Genomic DNA, 18,132 nt, shown 5'->3' with positions numbered 1-18,132 from the left:
AGAGAGAGAGAGAGAGAGAGAGAGAAAACAGGAGTCAGAAGTAGAAGTGAATCACCAAGAAAGAACAATGATGATATCCAGCTCAGGACCCTGGTGTTTGAGGCTCTCAAATTATCCCAGAAACTGGATTTCCTTGTGCCCTTTGTTGATTAAACCATATAACCATCAATTTGTCCAGTTCACTGTATGTAGCAGTTTTCATTGATTTTTATTTTGACATACTGCCAGCACAATCTGAAACTACAGCAAATCCGATTCATTAAACTTTGTTTATTAAATCTCATACAGTTTGTTCACCAACGTTGTACTCTTTTATTAAAGCTGACACTCCAGCACTTTTTTCATGTTTACCAATGACTTTTGTTGTGTCGAAAGAACAGTTATTTTTATTTTTAGCATGATGGGTAACTTTAAAACTTTTGAAATAAATGCAAACAAAATGTGTATGTACTTACTGAACAACCACTGCCCAAAGAGTGCCTGCCCACTTAAAATGCACTAACTGATGAACAACAAATATGTACTTGTTTGTATGCACATGCGCCTGACAATTCAGGAATCCCTAGGGAACAGGATTGTAAAGTAGACTTCCAGTAGCAGATTAAGGTTTGTGGGTCCCTAAGCAGTATTTAAAAAAAAAACATTTAAATTTAAAAATAAAATTACTGTAAGTAGGTACTGTAATTGATTTTTTAAAGACATTTAAATCAATTTTTTTTGTCCCCAGTTAATATGTAACCTCGTTAACATTCCCCCCCCCAGCTAATCAGGAGTGTACTGTATAAATAAAAAATTATGTCACAAGGAAGAGAATTTACTGATTAAACTAACCATTATATGTTAACCTGGAACATTGTTTTGGTATTTATAACCAGCCTCCATAAATTTCAAGGGATCGCAAATATCACAGACAAGACAGACTCAGACTTCCGTCAAGGAATATCTGCAATTCTTATATATTAAGGTGACATTTCAGGAACCTTGCTGATATCCATCATCAGACCATTGGCCTTTGCCAGCTCCCTGCTTGCTGAGTATCTCAATCCCTACTATACATTCTAGGATCGAGACACTTGGCTGTCAGTGGACTGACAAAAGCCAATATATGGTCTTGTTAGTGGGTACCAGAAAGGTCCCAAAACGTCACTTTAATGTATAGGAATTCGGTTATTAACTGAATAAACTATCTTAATATTCACATGGTATAAGAGTGGTCATTACTAAGAGTATGATTCTTTGTTTTCTTTTATTATTTAGTAACAATTACTCCCATCTTTAATTTTTAATGAAATATTTTTGAAAATTTAAATATATTTGAAGATATTTGAGAAGGTGTACTGGTAAATGTTAACAGTTAATACTGTAAGTTTAGTAAATTTTTTTTTTTTTTTTTTTTTAATTTCATATATAAAACTACTTTAAATCTTAGATGAGTTTATGCTATAAAAATGATGATAATATAATCAAAAATGTACAAATAAATAATATGTCAATAATAGATTACATGACTTTGTCATCGTCCTTTATATGCAACTTCATTCTTTTAAAATTAAATATTTTTGTTAGTAATACTAATTTTTATATTTATTACTTCTCATAAAAGCTGAACGACAGAGAGAGGCATTTAGATGTTGCCCTTCTTCAGTCAGGGAAATTTCAGGAAGCCCTTTCTGGTGTTCAGAAATGGTTAGAAGATACAGAAGACATGGTATCCAATCAAAAATCACCTTCAGCTGATTATAAAGTAGTTAAGGCACAAGCTCAGGAACAGAAGGTAAGAAGAAACAGTTTAACATTTTGCGGTAATAATATAGAAATTATAAAACAAAATTCCACACAGGCAGTTGTCTTTTTGTTGGCATAACTTTATGAGAAAGAAATATAGGGGACCTCCACTTTTTTAGCCTTAATTGATTCATGAATTTTGGAGTATAAATTGAATCATACCTTCTATTCCCTGCTCTTCCTCTCTCTTACTTTCAAGCCAAGGAATTTCCCCACTTTAACGTGGGCACCTGTACATGGTGAGGGGTCCTCCTAATGATGTGACTAGTCCCCCAGTTTAGCATTGTTTAGATCTAATGCCCACAGCCTCAGTTCCAGGCTAACACCCTAGGAAGCTGGCATGCTTGCGCAGTGTGTTGCTATATTCGGAAGCCAAGAAAGGCGAAGCTTGTGGTTGAGGGGTCCAACTATAGCACACCACTTTAGCCCTGCTTCAAACAAGATGGGTATTCCAGGAATGGCTCACCGAAGTTTAGTCAGATAGTGAGTTTGCTTGAAAGGGTAAACTGTGTTAATGTCATCCCTAAACACAGTCGGTCTGAATCCTATCCAAAGGACAGAATTCGGGCTGATTGCAATGCAGATACAGTGCCTAGGTAGTCCTTCAACCCACTCCCAAGTGCATTTAATTCTGATGATAATAATAACAATAACAATGAATTCTGATAATATAAACTCTTCTTCTGGTGCCCCAATATGGTCGTTAACAGAAAACAATGATGCTAGGACCTCCATCACACTTTCCGGTAACACCCCTGAGATGTTTTTAACTCAGATTGTTACTCTGATTTCAGAAATATTATTAATTTTTTTCTATCACTTGCCAATTTTTCACAAATCATTTAAGTTGATGTCATGAGTGTATAATTGAATGTATTAAGTTAGGAATAAATGCTGGGAATTTGTACGTTAAATCTTCATATGTTGGCAACACTGCTTTCAATCATTTGTTTCTTCACCTTGAGAGCTCCATGCAGTAGTGTTTATCAGGATGAGCTCAGTTTATTTTTGAGGTTATCCTGTCAAACTTGTGCTGAAAAGTGAGTAAAATGTTTTCACACAAGTGTTTGAAAAATCTGAACTTAATTTGTTATATTTATGGAAATGATATAGTCCTTAAGTTCTTGTACAAGGTATTATAGAATTTGTAAAAAATGTGTATTGTGCTTAATTTGTAGTGAAACTCGAAGGCCAAGATAAACAGTAGGCTCCACATAAAGTTTGCCGAACCTGTGTTGAAACATTGAGATTTTTAAAAAAATGGTAAAAAGAAAGCTATGCCATTTGCAATTCCCATGATTTAGGAGGAGCCTACAGACCAATGTGGTGACTGGTACTTTTGCTTAGTTAATGTAGAGGGATATAATGCAAAAATTAAGAAGGGTATTGTGCATCCTAATATTCCATCTGCCATTAGAACAGTCCCACACTGAGATAACCTGCCGATTCCATGCCCTCCACTTACATTGGAGAATGTAGCAGCAGAGCATGTTGAAAGTGATGCTTGGGGAGTCTCCATTGAGTTCAAGCATGAACTCAATGATCTAGCAAGGGATTTAAATTTACCAAAGGAATCTGCAGAATTCCTTGGTTCTAGACTTAAGTCAAAAAATCTTCTAGCATGGGGAACATTTTTCTCATGGTATATACACACACACACACACACACACACACACACACACACACACACACACACACACACACACTATTTTTTCTTAGGACAGTTCCCTATTTTTCTGAGGACAATTCTATGGTTAATATAAATGGTTTGAACTATTTAGGAATTAGTTACAATCCTTTAAAGTCGAGACTTTTAATTGACTCATCAAAGAGAAGTGTTAAAGGCATGTTGCTCCACAATGGAAATAAATATGGGTCAATTCTAGTGGCTCACTCTGTGCATTTGAAAAAAACATAAGAACTCCAAGTCATTGACAAGTATTAAGTGTGAAGAACGTGATTGGTTGGTCTGTGCTGACTTTAAAGGGATAGGCATGTTATTCAGACAACAATCTGGCTACACAAAAATGCCTTGCTTTTTGTGTGAGTGGGACAATCGGGCGAAGATTTTAGCAGAACTTGACATCCTGTCAAGGTCTTAGCAAGATTTTAGCAGACCTTGACATCCCATGCTTTGGCATGTCAAGGGTCTGGCCAAAGAGGGACTGTTTCCTCTGTCCTCCTTCCACCTTTACACATCAAACTGGGTTTGATGAAACAATTTGTGAAAGTTTTACCTCAGGAAGGTCCCTGCTTTAACTACCTTTGTAATAAATTCCCGTAAATCACCCAAGAGAAGCTAAAACAAGATATTTTTTTGCACCTCAAAGATCCAAACTGAAAAGTTAAGAGAACTATGAATAAAAGAGAAAAATAGGCATGGATTAGATTTAGGTCTGTTTTTGAGAACCTCTTAAGGAACAACAAGGATCCAGACTCCAAGAATATAGTTGAAAATATGTTAGCATTAGTAGAGGCACATGCACAACTTCATACTTTCAATTTACCATCTCTGAATTCAATTATATCTGGTCATGTGCACTCCACAGCAATACCATATATACCCAATAAAGTTTTTTAAGTACTATCAATATGGACACTAGCAAATGGCCTGTCTGGTGTCCTTGCATGCTCTCATTGTAGTGCAAGGACCCATTAAATTACAGTATCTTCAGCCCCGAAAACCACATGTATTAACTTCTAAGAAGAGCACCATACTCTTGAACGTGCCAGCAGTGGAAAAAGAGATACAAATATTAAAGGCAGAGCTTAACATCTCATACTTGGGTGCAAGGAAAGCGTTGGAACTTATAAATAGCAATGGCCTCCATACATTCCATGCAACGTTCTGAATTAGTTTGCCTCAGATGATTGTAGAGAGATTCATTGGAACATAAACTGAAATGATTATTCTGCCTAAAGGTCATCTAGTCCCATCACTAGTTTTTTATTAACTCACAAAAACCTGCATAGCAAGACTGATCAGTTACCACTATTATATTAGCGTTTCTACTGTATTCATTTTATTAAAGCCTAGTGGTAAAGCAAAAACCACAACAATCTGAAGTAACTCCTGTAACACAAGAAAAAATGGATATTGAAATAAAAGAGGTACTGGATGACTCAGTTTTAGAACTCTTTGCAGAGGAAGAAATTGGCCCTGAGTACCAAGCAATAGGGACCACGCGATTTTCTTAAGTGACATATAGAGTGGTCTTTAAAAGTGATTTCGTTCTGTTTCATTTCTAGCACCTTTCTCATCCTCAGTTCACTGTAAGTGGTTCTGTCCTTAACAGATTTACGTAAGAACCCAGGAAGGAAAACCACCTTTCTCTTCTTAGTACATTTATTTTCTTCACTAACAAACTAACTCTCCAGCCACTTGGTCACTAGCTAGCACTGCTCCTGCCTCCCAGTGGCAGGGCCAGACACTTGAAAGGCAAAATAATCCCATCAGGGCTAAAAGGAGCAACAACGGACTCAACAAACCAGGCTTCACTTGGAACTATGAATCTATCTGATCATAATCGGCAGCAAGATGATCCTTATCCATCTTCTGCCAAAAGACAAAAGAAAGATGTGACCCAAACCATCTCTTCACTCTTTCTAATTTTCCACTCCCTAACAGCTTATAAGTAAACTTTCTCCCTTTGTAATACAAAGGTGCTTAGAACATACAGCTGGTCCACCGAAAATCGTTTGCTGCTTAAAATATGGTGACCTACTAATAGAAACAACAAATCATCAACATTCAGAGCTTTTTCTTAAAGCTACGACTTTTGGTGGGATTCCCATCAAAGTCACTCCACATCATCATCATCAGCCATTTTCAATCCACAGTGCAGGATTGAAGGCCATTCCAGCAACTTTCCAGTTCCTTCTGTTTTGTGCAATGGCCATCCATTTACTACCCACAAACTCATGAATTTCATCTATCCATCTCCGCCGTTGTCTTCTAGGTTTTATTCTAGCTCCTCTTGGGTACCATTCTGTTATTTTCTTAGTCCATCTGTCATCATGTCTTTGAGCTATGTGTCCTGCCCAAGACCATTTTAGTCCTTTAGTTTTGATAAGAATGTCCTTTACTTGAGTTTCCTGCCTAATCCATGTGTTTCTCTTATCTAACAGTCTGATTCCCAATATAATTCGTTCCATTCTTCGCTGTATAGTTCTCAGTTTCTCTTCCATTCTTTTGGTGAGTGTCCAAGTTTCACTTCCATAAGTTAAGGTGGGGCGTATACATTGGTTCATTATTTTACGTTTCAGACAAACTGGGATATTGCCCCTTCAGTATGTGACTATATTTCCTGAATGCTATCTATCCAAAATTTATTCTTCTCTTGACTTCCAGCCATTTATCATTATTACAGCTAATAACTTGTCCCAGATAAGTATATGACTCCACCTTTTCAATTACTACTCCTTCAATCATTATGTCCCTTTCCGTGGCATACTTGTTCATCATTACTTTTGTTTTAACCATATTCATATTTAGTCCAAAATCCTTACTAACTGTGCATAACTGATTAAGATTTTCCTCTAATTCTTTGGGATCGTGGCTTATGACCACAATATCATCTGCAAATCATAAATGGTTTACGTACTCTCCATTCACATTGACTCCTTTCTGAGACCAGTCTAGTCTTCTGAAAGCTTCCTCAAGGGCAGCAGTAAACAGCTTCGGAGATATTGTGTCTGTCTCCTTGTTGAACTCGTTTCTCGATTTTAAATTTGCTACTGTCTTTGTCTAGTCTAATAAAGGAGGTAGCGTTCTCATATATTTTCATCAAAATCATAATATATGGGGTATGTATGCCTTGTCTTTCCAGTGACCGTAACATTGCCTTATGCTGTATGGAATCAATTGCCTTTTCATTAGCATTAGCAAAGGAACATGATGCAAGAAAGCAAGCTTATATAGCATCAGCAAAAAAAAAAAAAAGTTCTGCCTTGAATATATTTAAGCTATCAACTTCTACAACGACAGATGGAAGTTTGTTCCAGCAATCAACCACCCGCTGGCTAAAGGCAAACTTCCGCACATCTATCCTACAACCGTCTTTTCTCAATTTGAATTTATGCCCTTTCCGGCGATTATTCTGAGCAAGAGGAAGAATCCCATGCGCATTGAGCATGCTCAAACCATTCAAGGCTTTATACACCTCAATCAGATCACCTCGCAGGTGCCTAGTTTCCAGACACTGTAATTTGCAAAAGTTAAGCCTTTCTTCGTAAGATCAACCCTTTGTTTCATTCACTAATCTTGTTGCCCTTCTCTGTACTCGTTCCAACAGCTCTACATCCTACTTAAAATGAGGCCTCCAGACCTGTATACAGTACTCAAAGTGTGGCCTGACCATTGCCTTATACAAGGGGATAATCACCTCCTTATCCCTGCTAGAAAAATTCCTGTATATCATTGACAAGACACCATGAGCTACTCTTGCAGACCGTCTGCACTATTCAGAGAACTTCATATCTGACTGCACAATTACCCCCAGGTCTTTTTCATTCTCTACCACAGTCAGTGTGGTACCACAGTTGATACGTTACTCTGGGATTACTGCTTCCCATATGTAGTACTTTACGTTTGTCAATGTTAAACTTTATTTGCCACCTCTTAGCCAATCTGCTCAACTTTTCTAGATTTTGTTGCAGCAGTGTACTGTCATTAGTGTCATTAAGTTTGGGCCAACCTTCGTATTGGCTGCAAACTTGGACATTAAGCCTGATATACCATCATCTATATCATTTATAAATACAGAAAACAACAATGGACCAAACAGTGAACCCTGAGGCACTCCACTAATAACATTAGTCCACAAAGAGCAATGTCCATTGATTACCACTCCTGTCTTCTCCCACTCAACCATCCCTTTATCCATAGCAGCAATTTGCCTCCAATGCCACACTTCTCCAATTTGTGCAGCAGTCTTCCATGTGCAACAGTATCAAAGTCCTTTCTAAGATCCCAATATATGATATCAAAGTTATTCTTTTCATCCAGTTCCTTTGTGACTACATCATAGTATCCAATCAAATTTGTCAGACAAGACTTCCCCTTAACAAACCCGTGCTGTGTCCGAGCTGTAACTGAAGTCATGTCTAGATGATCTTGCCATGCTTCTTTAACCAGTGCCTCCATTAATTTCCTTGGAACAGAAGTTAAACTAACAGGTCTGTAATTACCTCCCTTTGATCATCCTTTGTAGATTGGGGTCACATTTGCATATCTCCAGTCCATGGGTACCTCCCCTGAGTCCAGGGAAGCTCTCATAATTATTGCTAAGGGTTTGCTTACTTCCTTTGCTGCCTCCTTTAATATAACCGGATAGATTCCACACACCCCAGGAGCCTTTCTTATGTTTATCTTCAACAATTTCTCCTCCAGTTTACTCTCATTCATTACAAGATTATCTCGCTTACTGCCAGAGTTGAATACACCTCTGGCATTCCCCTCCCTGAATAACTGCTCATCTGTGAATGTAGATGTAAAATATTAATTTAGTTTGTGAGCTGCCTGAGCAGGATAATCGACAGTTGACCCATCGATATCAAGTTGACCAATCTGATTCATCCCCTGCCTTCTAGAGTTTACATAAGTAAAGAACTCTTTGCTGTTTTTCTTTGCATCCTTTGCCAAAGATTTTTTGTAATCTGCTTTCGCCTGCCTAACCTCCTTTGTAACTTTGTTACAGACCAGCTTATATCTATCATAGCCTTTTGTGTCACATGTTAATTTATATGTATCCCATGCATTTTCTTCTCTGTCACATCTAATTAGTTCATCTGACATCCATTTAGGCCTAAATCTTGAACAATATTTCTTTGTTGGTATGAATAGCCTAGTAGTTTCGAAGATTAATTCTTTGAATGCTTTCCATTTTGAATTTGCTGTTGGTAACCTCATCAGTTGGTCCCACCATATAGAATTTAAATACTGTCTCAGACCACTGTAGGCACCTTTACAAAAGCAAAAACCCTTCCCTTTACCCTTGATGGTAGTTACCTCTTTGAGTAAATCCCACTTCAGCACACTGTGATCACTGCCACCTAGTGGTTCCTTTATCTGCAGATTCTTGATGCATGAAGAATCACTACTGATAATCAGATCAAGAGTATTATTCCCTCTAGTTGCCTGCTGTAGAAAACAAAAATCAAATAAATCCACAAAAGCCTTGCTGGTGTGTGAACGACCAACCCACAAATTCCAGTCCATATCCGGGTATTCAAAATCCCCCATTATAAGACACTCTAATTTACTAGCCCACTCTATTTCTCTGCACAATGGCTCATTATACTCATCAGATTCATTTGGCCTATAACACACACCTACTCTCATTTTTCCTTTTCCGGTACTTATGTCACACCAAACAGACTCAACGTTGCATTGTCCGCCCATATCAATTGGATGCACTTCCTTATATTTTAACTAACTTCCTTAACTAACAGTATAACCCCTCCTCACTTCATGTCCTGTCTATCCCTCCTTTACACATTGTACTCCCTAAATTCCAGTTCTGCACTGCTTATGTCTGTGTGACACCATGTCTCTGATATCCCAACAATATCTGCCTTTGATGTCTTGACTAGCAATTCAAGCTCATCAAATTTATTAACTTTACTCCTAGCATTGGTGTACATGCACCTGTTTCTACTCCAAGTTACCCTAACACACCCCATGTATTTATTTGTTCCACTACGACTCCCAGCAGTCCTGGAAATTCCCATTGCCTTGCTTTCCAGGCTGCTATTCAATTGCATTTCAAAAGAAGTAGTGCAAGAATCACGTTTACCTCTGTCCGCGGCTACTGTTAATCTATTAGTCCGTGTATCACCCCCAAGCTAGCAGTTTTCCAACCTACTTAACTCTGCTTCGATAACATCAACAAATATTCTTGCACCCTTTCTATTTAAGTGCATCCCATCCCTGTAGAAGCAGTCTCTCCTGTTAACAAGCACAGACCACGCTGAGAAAAATTCTACCCCTTGAACCTTGCACAATCTCTCCAGGGCCGAATTGATCGACAAGGTTCTCATCATATACTCCCTCCTATCATGTCTCGGCAGAATTGCAGACACTTTCAAATTTAACCCCAACTCTCGGCTTTTTTTCAGCATTATCTTGTACTTTTAAGTAATTCTGCCAGTCTTCTACTCTTAATATGGAAGTATCATTAGTGCCAAAGTGTATAACAATATCACCCTTTGTGCCCTTAAAGGATGATCTCTGCCCTACAACATCATCATCCTTTGCCCCTGGCAGACATACCCTGGTCCTGTTCCATCTATCCTTTTTGCACAATATGTTCCCTGTTTCCCTGACAATAGTCACCTACAACAACTAGTTCCTTTGGGACCAGCGCATTTTGCCTTGGGGGTTGCCACTGTGTTGCATGATGTTCAAGTGCAAGCTCTGGCATTGATGTGGGCAGCTGAGAGCTTGATGGGCCCCTCAATTTAAATCCTTCGAGGGCATCCACCCTGTCCTTCAAGCTCTCATATAAGCCCATAACAATGCTGAGTTGACGCCTGATTTCCTCGCACTTCTTACATCGCGCGCACACACACAAAGACATTCCACTTGGCAATATCATGTCCCATTTCTGATTGCTCCACAAAGATCAAATAAGCAGTGCATTTCAGTAGACTGTGATTCAGAGGACAACCGCCCCACCCCCCTCAATTCACCCGTGAGCCACAGCACCCACTAGTTTGAGCCTTTTGCTTTGTTGCTCTGGTCTGAGTCATGATTTATATTCAAGTTCAGTAAAATTTCAATACAAAATATAACCCTAACCTATATCCCAATGCAGTTATAAAACTATATGTATGTATTTCGGTATCGAATATTATCTCCGAGTTACGTTATATGACTTTCTTATCCCCTGTCAATTTTTTTTTTTTTTTTTATGTAAACAGGAGCGGTATTAGAACCTATAGTACTTAGTACCGTGCTTGGGTTGGAGGTTGAGAAGACGAAAGAAGATATTTGTTGACATTGGACTTGAACTTCAGTAGACTGTAATTTTCAGGAAATACGTATGAAGGAAGGTTGTTCCAGAAAGCGGCAGTCGAATGAATAAACGAGGAAGATGAAAAGTTGGTTCTGTGAGTTTGAAGTTGGATAGTAAATGGATGTTGGCTGGTGGGGCACGTGTTTGGGCCGTTTTAAAAGAGAGAGTGGGAATTATAGACGCCAATTCAGAAGAACAGTGCCCATGGAAGTATCTGTAGAAGAGGCATGCAGCAGAAACAGTACATCTATGAGAGAGCGAGTTGAGAGATTCTGTTAGAGATGAATCATTAATTAACCTAACTGCCCTCTTCTGAATGGAAGCAAGAAGCCTGAGAGAGGTTTTGGGGGCACCGCCCCAGATGTGGGAACAATATTCCATGGCAGGGCGGATTTGTGATTTATACAGAGTGAGCAGCTGTTTGGAAGAAAAGTAATGCCGAGAGCGAAAGAGAAAACCAAGTTTTTTAGTTGCGGAGGAAGCAATATTTATAATGTGCTGTTGCCAAGAGAGATTAGAAGTCAGGGTAATCCCCAAAAGAGATATATCATTTTTCCTAGAAATAGGAATGTCACTAAAGAGAAGCATAGGAGCAGAAGAATCCTTTTTGTGAGATATAAGACAAGACTGAGTTTTAGAAGGGTTGAAATCAACTAAGTTGTCTTTGCCCCACTGGAGAATTACCTGAAGATCGGCATTTAAGGAATTTTCGAGAAATTGAAGCTGATTGAGCAGGACAAGGTTTCTCAAAATGGAAAGTGGAATGGAATGAGCTATCCTAGGTAAAACTATGGATAGGATTTCCAGTCAATGGAAGAAGGTCATTAATATACAAGAGGAAAAGAGTGGGGGAAAGAGCTGAACCTTGGGGGACACAGGCATTAGTGGAGAAGTTAGAAGACAGAGAGCCATCTACCATCACCCTCAGTGAGCGATCACAGAGAAAACTGGATAACCAATTACTAAAAACATTTGGCAAACCATAAGATGGAAGCTTGTTTAGAAGACCTTTATGCCAAACACGATCGAAAGCCTTTGAGATGTCAAGAGCAACTACTTGTGTTTCTCTGAACCTTTCCATTGAATTAGTCCATAAATAAGTAACATAAGCAAGAATATCATCAGTGGATCGATACTGACAGAATCCATACTGGCGATCATTGATCAGACGGAAGGTTTCTAGGTAGTTTAAGAGTTTGCGGTTAATTGATTTCTCCATTACTATAGAAAGAGTAGAAGTTATTCCAATGGGACGATAATTGGATGGGAGGGATTTGTCACCCTTTTTAGGAACTGGCTGGATATGAGCAAATTTCCAAGCAGAAGGAAAAACACTTTCGGAATAAGAAAGTGAAAAAAGCGGCAAAGAATAGGAGTAAGTTCAGGAGCACAGGTTTTGAGAACAAGTGGAGAAATACCATCGGGACCTGGAGCTTTCTTAGCATCAAGATTCGTCAAAATCCTTCTGACATCCTTTTGACGGAAGACCACAGGAGGCATTGAATGGAAGGTGTTGGGAATGGTGGGAGGTGTTTTACCAAGATAATTAATACATGAGTTGGAAGAAAAATGGGATGCTAGCAGATCAGCTTTATCCTTGGCTGAAGTGGCACCAGAACCATCTAGTTTGGACAGAGGTGGGAGCAGAGATGGGCAAAATTTGCGGCCACTTGGTTTGGGAAGAGACCAGAATGCTCGGCTACCATTAGGGCAAGAAGCAAGTTTTCCACTCTTAGCCTGTTCAAAATCTAGTTTGGACTGATTAATAACTGCTTTACAATTGTTCTGAGCTTTGGTGTAGGCAGAAAATGAAACTGGAGAATTAGAAACAAGCCAATTACGATATGCAACATTCTTCTCTTGAACAGCCTTAGCACATTTATTGGAAAACCAAGGTTTAGTTAAAGGACGAGATTTTAAAGTGGAGAGTGTGATAAAGGATTCCATTCCTGCAAGAACAATTTCACTGACACGATCTGAGCAAACATTGACATCAGAAGTTTTGAAACAGTAATCTGAACAAGGAAAAGAAGTCTCGTAGGTCATCCCATTTTGCATTCTTGTAATGCCAAACAACACGAGGTTGGGAATAGCCATGAGATAAAGGTTTCATTGGAGAAGAGACAATCACCAAGTTGTGATTTGAAGTGCCGAAAGGACCTCTCACTTCGACTGTGTACTTAGAAGGGTTGTTTGTGAGTAAAAGATCAAGCGTATTGGCTGTATATATAGGATTATCCAGTATTCTTGTAGGTAAATGACCAATCTGTGCAAGGTCATTAGTAATTGCAAAAGCCTCAGCATCTTGACCAGCTGTGTCGGTGTGACTAGAAAATGGAAGCCAGCTGGAGTTGTGAACATTAAAATCACCAAGGAAAATTACCTCACTGTTAGGAAAGTTGGACAGGAGAAAGTCAAGTTGCAAAGAGAGGAAGTCAAAGAGCTCCAAGTGATTAGTAGAATTGGGAGAATGGTAGAGACAACAGATGAATTTGTAGCAATGAGGTAGAGAGATTTTAAGCCAGAGAAGACCAAAGAGAGGAGATTCCAAATTTCCAAGTCTCTGACAGGGAATATCAGAACGGACATATGCACAAGTACCACCTTTGAGGCGAAATGAATCATACAGCAAATACTTTGGGCATCTGAGATGAGCAGTAGTTGAATCAACCAATAACTGAGATTCTGTCAGAAAAAATACATGGGGTTTGGCAGACTGAAAGTGGAAATGGACATCGTTGAGATTAGAATTGAGACCACGTATATTTGTGAAATGAATTAGGAAGTGCTTGGGAGGTTTAGATCGTTTCGCAGATAAACTTGCTCTATTAGTTTGACAATTCATGGTGTATTCAATAGTAAGAAAAAGTGGGTGGGACATGCTGTATGAAGTAATGAAATTTTTGGATATGGCGTACACATGGTAAGAATATAACCAGATCCTTGACATAACGTAGCCTCAACAATGCTCCCCACATACACACTACTCGGACTCCCTCCAGTCACTATCTGACAAAGTAGAGGTAACAAGATTATACACTAACTGAATCGGAAGCCTCCTAGAGAGTTACCAATAGGTTCGGTCCGGTGTACTAACTAGCGGCCAGTCTGCGAACACAGTTTTAGAGCTGTACCCTCGAAATGTAAGGAATATTGGATCTCGCCACGATGTTCATCATAACCTCAAAAGTCATCAATCATACTGCATGATGGAAGAGATAGGGAATGGTTGACCAGAACTTAGCTCTAGAGACTAAACATGGGTTCCACCACTTCAAGCCTCCAATAAGCAAAGTGATGGTATTGCACCAGTTGAGGAGAGTCACCTACCACCTAGTACTGCCTGGTAACAGTGGGGCAGCGTTCCTCCATGTGGTTTGGGCACCACACCTCGACCCCTGCTTACGTTGGTTCATGGCTGGGTGGTTTATCACCATGTACTTGTTCATGGAGGTTATACCCAGAATTACTAACAGTCCCACCATCGTGAAGGTGCAAGCAGAGGATTTGGCTGTTACAGACCGTCCGGACTTCGCCGAAATTGGGTCCACTTGACTTCAGTGTTACCCGAATATCAGTTCCATCAGCGTTTTAGACTCCCAGGTAGCAAGCGCAGCTTGTCTGGCAAATCTGAGAGAATGTGTGTGACAACCTCAAGGACCAATTTATATGTATTCATTTATGATGTTACGTTTGTAATAACTAGGTCCCTATATTTATTTAGTTAAAAAAGTAGAATTCAGTTGACAATGAAATTTAATAAGATTAATAAATTTTACTGATTAACTGATACTACTATACTCGCTATCTAGTTTTCCGTTAAACCTTACGCTATCACACGTGGTATCTTTTAACAATGGTGGCAAGTTACGAATGGTTAACCTACAGACACGAGGTATTATTTACTTTCCAAATCGCACTATCTAAATTCAAAATAAACCACGGAGCTTGACTAGGTCTATAAGCTACTTATAGAAAATAATTTAATCTAACAATTAAGTCAATAAAGTGGCTAAGTATAATTAAAAACTTTTCATTCGCGGGAACTGCAAAACCTGTCCACACGTGGATTTGATACCCTTACCGATACTAAGGAATAACCTACAAAATCTGTCTAAATTCAATTTAAACTAAAGTATTGTTACTAGGAATATAAAGCAACTCTAAAAAATAAATTAATATGCCAATTTAAGTCAATAAAAAAGGAAAAAACGTCTCTATTTGCTGGAGCCGTAAAAACTTCGCCTGTTCATATGTACTCTCGCTCCCACCCATAATTCACAAATGCCAGGCATAATGGTGTTTTATATTTATTTGCTTTCTCCATTAGCTGTGATATTACATAAAGGTGATCCATAGTTGAGCCACGTTACTCTTTCGGTTGATTCTCATCAAGTATTCTTTCTAATCTGTTAGCAATGACCCTTGTGAACAACTTGTAGATATGGGAAAACAAGCTAATTGGTCTGTAATTTCCAATTTAAAGCATTTTGTGAAGAGTCTTGCCAGTTTTTGTGTTATGTCTCTTCCTCCCAATTTAAACAACTTTACAGTAACTTCATCTTCTCCTGGAGCTTTTTGATTCTTCATTTTCTTCAACAAATATTCTATCTCATCAGGAAGAATATCGGGTATGTTGTACGTGTTGCTAATTTGCGATCCAATCCATCTTCCCCACTGCTCTCATCATTCCCTCGCTCCTTGTATAATTCTCTATAGTAGTCTTCTGCTATTTGAATTATGCTTTCTCTGCTATTTATAAGTACACCATCACTATTCTTCAGTTTCAGTATCATTTGTCTTTCTGTATTACTGCTCATGGCTGCTGATTTAAGTCCTTTGTTTTCCCTTAATGCTTGTTCTACTTTTCTTGTGTTAAATCTTCTTATGTCCCCTCTGAATCTCTTTCAAATGGCTTTGCATAACTCATTATACTCAATTTCCTCCTTGTCAGTCTCGTTCATCTTGCTCTTCATTTTTCGTCTTTGGTTCATCACGACAAGTGTTTCTTGACTAATTTTTTCTTCTTTGGATTTCTTTTTCCCTATAGGTTTCTTGGGCTTTATCACTTTCAGAAAGTTGTAATATTCCTCATCGATATCTTGGTCCTGAGCAGTCTGCAGAAGCTCAAACTTGTTCCTAAGTTCCAGTACATACTGCTTTTTCTTCTCTTCAGATTCATTGTCTTAGATTTGAATCTGAAGGTGTGCATGAGTGGATTTTAGGGAGGCAGGCCAACCGGACTTCTCATTATCTCAAAGACTTTCGTATCATTTACTCGAGTCAGTTTTTTCCTTTCCTACATCTATATCAAGTGTGCATCTTACTATTCTGTGATCACTTCCAACATTTACCTTATTCAGGACGGTAACATCATTCACGATATATCTTCTGTTAGTGAGGATGAAGTCGATTTCATTAGTTGTTAATCCATTTGACCTCTTCCATGTCCACTTTTTTTTCACCCTTTTCTTGAAAAAAGTGTTCATTACTGACGATCCTTGAGATTCTGCAAATTCCACAAGTCTTTCACCACTTTCATTTCTTTCACCAATTCCAAAATTTCCTATAGTTCCCCTTTCTGTGCTGTTTTGTCTTTTTCCAACCAACTTCATGGCTTGATGTTGGTGCATAAATCATTATAACCTTTAGCTTGTACCTCATAGAAATCTTGAGTATTAGTCTTGACACCCTTGGTGATGTACTTTTGAATTCCAAAATGTTGTTTTTTATATCTTTATGGACCAGAAACCCAACTCCACCTTCGCTCCTTTCACTGTTTCCATTGGTGTACAGCAGATTTCCACTTGGTAAACTTATAAGTGATTCATTTCTTCTTCTTCTTTCAGCCAAAACGATGATATTCCAATTCACATTTTCTAGTTCCTTTTTCCAGCTCTAATATCCTGTCTTCCTTGATGAGCAATCTTACGTTTTAACAAGCCAAGTTCAGTTTCCGTGCATGGCAGCCTGGTCATACCCAGAGATTCTTAGCACCCTCTGCTTCCACCCTGATCCTCTCGCTGCCGTAATAGGGGAAGTGAAACCCGCTGGGGACTGAGGGCCATTTGTTTTGTCGTGCTGTCATATGCTGGAGGGTTTGGTCTTTTCCTCTTCATGCTGACCAGGCGTCTTGAAGAGACCCACTCTACACGTTCGTTACCACTTAAGTGACATAACAGGGCTTACCATTGGGAAGGTGTGCATGAGTGGATTTAAGGGAGGCAGGCCAACCGGACTTCGCCTAAATCTTCTCTAATAGAAAGATATTGGATTCATCAGTGTTTTAGACTGAGTGTCCAACAACACACAGAATACCCGTTCCCCTCTGCCCAAGGTCACTCCACGTGCCACCTTAAATTCATCAAAAGAGGTTATCGTGGAATGGGACCTCTTACAACTCTGAAGAATAAATTGTACAAGAGTTACAAAACCAAACCAAAATGTCGTACATGCAAAAAAGGATCCTTATTAAAAAGGATGGAAACCTGATACTAACCCGCACTATCATACTTACTTTCAATACTCCTACTCTACCAACATTAGTCAAAGCAGAAAACTGAACTGCCAGGTAAAGCCATACATCCCCAATCCCATAAGATGCTTCAAGCGTCAAAAGTATGGCCATTCCCAAACAGTATGCAGAGGACAAACTATTTGTGCCACTTGTGGCTCAAAAGACCATAATGATAAAGAATGCCGTACAGAGTCTCTCACTGTCCAAACTGCAAAGGGGACCACCCTGTCTATTCCAGAGATTGCAGTATATGGAAGAGAGAGAAGCAAGTTCAGCAATATAAAACTAAACATAAGGTCACATACCAAGAGCGAAAAAGCAGATACCACTACTTCCAGCAGTGAGATCATATGCAGCAGCAACTACAACTGCAGTGCAGAAAACAAAAGTAGCGGCAATACAGACTGACATCTCCGTTCCACCTAACATCTCAATAGTGGACTGGGCACATTATCTCCTTTTACAAACAAAACCAAAAGTTGACCAGGCAATTAATACGCCCATTATAATCTCACCAGATGCTGAAGATTCAACACCAAAAAGTTATAAAAGGTTGAAAAATAAAAAAAAAATACTGTCACTCTGGAAAATGATGAAAAGGAGCAAGAAGGCAAACCAGTTCTGGAACTTTACGCAAATGATGATATGGACAGTGGTGGTAGACCAAATTTCCCTAGAAAAGAAAAAGTCAAAATAGATCGGTTGAAACAGGCAGCACATCATAAATCATCTGAATCAATAACTAAGTCCAAATGTGTATACTTCAGTAGAATTGTCGTGGAATTCGGAGTAACCTTAACGATATCAAAGATC

At 38.9% G+C, this 18,132-nt stretch overlaps 1 protein-coding gene across 7 annotated transcripts in view; it reads left to right on the top strand.

Moving 5' to 3' along the window:
- LOC150085455 (uncharacterized) overlaps positions 1-18,132 on the top strand; it is a 1,845,429-nt gene that overhangs the window by 1,131,166 nt on the left and 696,131 nt on the right. For all 7 annotated transcript variants that reach the window (XM_090374043.1, XM_090374041.1, XM_090374042.1 and 4 more), the window contains one exon: positions 1,604-1,774. In XM_090374043.1, the coding sequence (XP_090230169.1) occupies positions 1,604-1,774 (171 nt within the window). The remainder of the gene's footprint in view (positions 1-1,603; positions 1,775-18,132) is intronic.

This window comes from Mastigoproctus giganteus, chromosome 5, assembly GCF_048544385.1.
Source record: "Mastigoproctus giganteus isolate SK-2022 chromosome 5, ASM4854438v1, whole genome shotgun sequence".
NCBI classification, from domain to species: Eukaryota; Metazoa; Arthropoda; class Arachnida; order Uropygi; family Thelyphonidae; genus Mastigoproctus; species Mastigoproctus giganteus.
This window is presented reverse-complemented; position numbering and strand designations above follow the sequence as displayed.